Raw genomic sequence first — 5,000 nt, 5'->3', positions numbered from 1 at the left:
GAGAGGGAGAGGAAGAGGAAGAGGGAGAAGGAGAGCAAGAGCCAGAAGGAGAGGGAGAGGGAGAGGTTGTGGGAGAATGAAAAGGAAAGGGAAAGGGAGAGGGAGAGGGCGAGCGAGAGGAAGCGGGAGAGGGAGAGGGAGAGAGAGAGGGAGAGGGAGAGGGAGAGGGAGAGGGAGAGGGAGAGGGAGAGGGAGAGGGAGAGGGAGAGGGAGAGGGAGAGGGAGAGGGGATGAGAGGGAGAGGGAGAGGGAGAGGGAGAGGGAGAGGGAGGAGAGGGCGAGCGAGAGGAAGCGGGAGAGGGAGAGGGAGAGGGAGAGGGAGAGGGAGAGGGAGAGGGAGAGGGCGAGCGAGAGGAAGCGGGAGAGGGAGAGGGAGAGGGAGAGGGAGAGGGAGAGGGAGAGGGAGAGGGAGAAGGGAGAGGGCGAGCGAGAGGGAGAGGGAGAGGGAGAGGGAGAGGGAGGGAGAGGGAGAGGGAGAGGGAGAGGGAGAGGGAGAGGGAGAGGGAGAGGGAGAGGGAGAGGGAGAGGGAGAGGGAGAGGGCGAGCGAGAGGAAGCGGGAGAGGGAGAGGGAGAGGGAGAGGGAAAAATAAATCTGGTTTAATAGAAAAAAATATAGAAACAAAGGAAACGAAATGAAAAGCATATGAAAAGAGAGAAAGGAGAGAATTTTTTTTTTAATGATAAAGATATTGATTTATAAAGAGAGAAATTGATAAATAAATGAATTGATGAACAAATGTAAAGAATAATCGAATTAACAAAGAAATGAATAACAAATGAATGAAAAACAGTTGAATAGATTGATAAAAAATGAATGAATGGATAAACAGATATATAAATGGATAAACTGATAAGAAAACAACAAGAGAAAAGAAAATGAAGAAAAGAAAGTAAGAAATAAAGAAAATATGAATAAAAGCAAAAGTTAAGAAAAAAAGAAAGAAATACAGAAAAAAATAGAAACAAAGACAATTATCATAAAACAGCTGACTTCTGGTTAGGAAAGGAAAGGAGGGAAAATGCAAGAGCATATTTAATAAACATATGTTACCACGATTATACCATTGCCGGTTTTGTGTGTCATTCGAAATGCGAAAAAAGAAGGAAATTACAAAACTGAAAATGAAAGTATAGACAGAAATGAGGGGAAGGGGAAGGAAAGTGATAATGGGGGTTTGCAAGTGTATTAATGATAATAATAATAATTATTATGATTATGATAATGATAATGATAGTAAAGATAATGCAATGCTGCTACTACTGCTACTAATGATAATGATAATAATAATGATAATTTTAGTAATAACAACCATAATAGCGATAATGATAATGATGAAAACAATGATCATAAGAAGAAGGAGAAGGATAAATTAACAAGCGAATGAAGTAAAAGATAGGAAGACGATAAGAGAGAAGGAAAAAAACAGTATACAAGAGAAAGAACAAATCAAAAAACAAAACGAAGAATAAGGAGGAAGGGAAGAGGAAGAAGGAGAAGCGAGAAGTAGAAGAGAGGAAGAGAGAGAAAGGGTTAGAGGGAGGGGAGAGGGGGAGAGGGGAGGGGACGGGGGGCTGTCGTCACACTCCCCTTCACAGCTCCGGGACATTTTTAAGAATTTTATGTCTCTTAACAAGTTCTGGGTGCGGAGCGGCGACAGTTAAGTCCGACGCGAAGGCTGTCCATCGGCGGCGCTCGTAAGAGGGTCCGCCGCTCCGTCACGCAATTCGACTGTCACTTGTCTGTTCGCGAGGGAAAAGGGCGATGGCCTAAGGAAGGAAAGCCTTAGGAGATAGAGAGAAAAAAGGAAGGAGCAAAAATCAAACAGATGAAATGGAATTGGAACAATGATGGCAAAAAGTGTCTCACGTTTCCTGCGTTCGGGTAATTAAATTCAGTCGCAAGTTAGCCACGGGCAAAAGGGCGGCCATCTTGCCCGTTTTTGCGGAGCGTTCTTGGATATTCAAGTTAATCCGAGGTCGACCGTTGTTTTTCTTAGACGAACGCCCGTCGTTCGCAATCACGGCGGATTTGCATACGGTGTGAATATGCATTACCATAACATTTCTCAAGATAAGAGTTAATGGACTAACCGACCTTCTCTCGTCACTGCCGGAGCAGAAAGCAATTACCATGGGCGGAGAGAACGGCGCCGCTCGACACAAGACCCGGTCGTTTTGAAACACTTTTTCTCTCCCTTCACGACAACAGCTGCGAATCCAACGCCAAATGGAACCGCCACTTTAAAATACAAGCTATTTGTGGACACGCGAACGAGACCAGAAGGGGTCGCGGCTGGTCGTCTGCGCCACGAAATCGAATTCGCATCCGCGGTCCGCCATTACCTTCCAGGGGGGGGGGGGGTCACGACGCCAGAGGGACACAGGCGCTCGTGTGATGAAAACGCAGGTGCTATGGCAGTTATAGCAGTTCAAACGTGATTTTTTTTATAATGTGCGTGCGTGTACGTGCACGTGTAGGTATTAACGAAAAAAAAATTATAGGCAAGCACACACACGCACACGCACACGCACACGCACACGCACACGCACACGCACACGCACAAACACACACACACACGAAACACACTCACACTCACACTCAGTACGCCATACGTCCCTCCTTCACTCCCTTCATCCTTTATTGACTCCATCCCTCAGTCAGTCAGTCAGTCAGTCAGTCAATCAGAAATCCATGTCAAAATAATCAAGAGTAAAAAAGAAACGTCCATGCACAGAAATGTTATTGCATGATTTCCTAATTATCAGTTTATTTCGCTCGACAATTTTATGAATGATCTCAATGAGTTACAAGTCGGGATATTGAATCTCGAGTAAAATGGATGGTTTTGTGAATGAACTTGTTTTGGTTGAGTTTTTTTTTATATGTTTATTGTCTTAAGTAATCAATTTATTATACATTCGCATATACGGATTATTATAAATCATTATAAATAGTTGCAGATCTCCATCCATAGGTGAAAAAAAACCAATAATATGAACTCACACTAATGCACTAATACACGAAAATACTTCATACATTCTCCCGGTTCACCCACCAACACGCACACGGACAAAGAGCAAGTCAGGCGAAAAAAGAGAGTGGAAAAGAAAAAAAAAAAAAGAAAAAAAAAAAAGAAGAAAAAAATCCCAGGTCGAGAGATGGTTTCGCGGGTCAGAAGACGAGGTAACATAACCCCCTCATACCCCCATACCCCCATACCCTCATACCTCCATGCCCCCTACCCCTCCCCCCCTCTCCTATATAGAATCACCTGCGCTACGCTCGCGTCCGCACATGTGAAAGTATGAAGACCTCGGGACATGTCGAGGGGAAGGGGTGGGGGAGGGGGGAAGGGGAAGGGGGAGGATGAAGGTGGGTAAGGGAGGAGGGGGAAGGGGGAGGATGAGGGTGGGTAAGGGATGAGGGGGAAGGGGGGAGGGGGGAGAAAAGGCTCTCGGGGAAGGTCACGCAGGAGATAAGGTCAGGGAGGCCGCGGCGGAGTTACGGATTCATTTTTCTTTTTTGAGGCAAATATGCAAATGAAAGTGGGAGTGGAAAAGCTTTCTTTTACAGCCATTATTATTGCCATTATTATATTCATGATATGTTATTGTTATTGTTATTATTGATACTGTTGTTATTCACATTACCATCACTGTTATCATTATTGGTATCTTATCAATATTGTCATTTTCATTATTAATATCATCATTATCATTATCACCACCATTATCATTATCATCTTTTATGTCCTTTGCCTTTTCCTCCTCTTCCTCCTATTCCCCTTCCTCTTGCTCTTGCTCCTCCTCCTCCTCCCCCTCCTCTTCCTCCTCCTCCAACTCCTTCACCATCATCCCCGTCCTCATCACCAGTACGATCACAAACCCGATCACCATCTCCGTCAAAATCCTCCTCCTCCTCATCACCATCACCACCATCATCAGCATCAAAATCATCATCATCATGATCATCATCATCATTATCATCACCATCATTGCAATCCTCACCATCATCACCATGACCACAACGGTCATCACCAAATCCATAAATCACGTACACCGTGACCTCTTCTGTCTCTCTTGCCTCTTCTCTTTTATCCGATTCTCTTCTTATTCTCTTCCTTCTTCCTTCTTCGTCTCCCTCCGCTGCTTCTTTCTCCTTCTTCTTCTTCTTCTCCTTCTCCCGTTTCTTACTCTTTTCTTTAATCATTTCCCTTTATCTTTGGTCTCATCAGCCTCTCTTCTCCTTCCTCTTCTCTTCTTCTGCGTTTCCTCTGATTGCTCTGGCCTCGTTTATCGAAGAGACGAAAAGAGAAAAATGAGAGAAAAAAAGGGAATAAGGAACAGCCCGATAACAGGAAGCAATGATAAGGTCACTGATAAGAGGCCGATGACCCAAGCTGAGGGCGGGGGGGGGGGTGTAGGCGGGAGGGAAAAAGAGCAAAAGTGGAAGAGAGAATGAGAGAGTGAGAGAATGAGAGAGGGAAAGAGGGAAATAGAGAAAGAAAGAAAGAACGAAAGAGAGAAAGAGAAAGAGAAAGAAAAGATAAAGAGAGAAAGAGAGAGAGAAAGAGAAAGAGAAAGAGAAAAAGAGAGAAAGAGAGAGAGAGAAAGAGAGAAAGATAGAAAGATAGAAAGAGAGAGAGAGAGAGAGAGAGAGAGAGAGAGAGAGAGAGAGAGAGAGAGAGAGAGAGAGAGAGAGAGAGAGAGAGAGAGAGAGAGAGAGAGAGAGAGAGAGAGAGCAGGGGGCAGGGTGGGGAGGAGAGGAAGAGGGTAAGCGTGAAATGTTACTTGTTGGAGAAGTTGTAGCAGAATGGGACGGGGCAGAGAGAGAGGGGGGAGGGGGGTCTGAAGATGGATCTTTAGAAGGCGGTGTGGGGGGAGGGTAGAGAGGGGGAGGGGGGAGAGGGAAGGGGGAAATGGGGACAGATCGCCTACATAAGGAGCCGATGACATCATACATAGCCACAGTGAAGGAAAAGTATAATCTATCATAATT

At 45.1% G+C, this 5,000-nt stretch overlaps 1 protein-coding gene across 1 annotated transcript in view; it reads left to right on the top strand.

Annotated features, from left to right (window-relative positions):
• LOC122245840 (uncharacterized) overlaps nucleotides 1-5,000 on the top strand; it is a 41,819-nt gene that overhangs the window by 16,669 nt on the left and 20,150 nt on the right. The window contains exon 7 of the mRNA XM_086549995.1: nucleotides 1,637-1,696. Coding sequence (XP_086406121.1) covers nucleotides 1,637-1,696 — 60 coding nt within the window. The remainder of the gene's footprint in view (nucleotides 1-1,636; nucleotides 1,697-5,000) is intronic.

Source organism: Penaeus japonicus, unplaced genomic scaffold (assembly GCF_977035675.1).
Source record: "Penaeus japonicus unplaced genomic scaffold, GWHDUDI00000001_assembly GWHDUDI00000023, whole genome shotgun sequence".
Taxonomy (NCBI): Eukaryota; Metazoa; Arthropoda; class Malacostraca; order Decapoda; family Penaeidae; genus Penaeus; species Penaeus japonicus.
The sequence above is the reverse complement of the archived record's forward strand: the minus strand, read 5'-3'. Positions and strand labels throughout refer to the sequence as shown.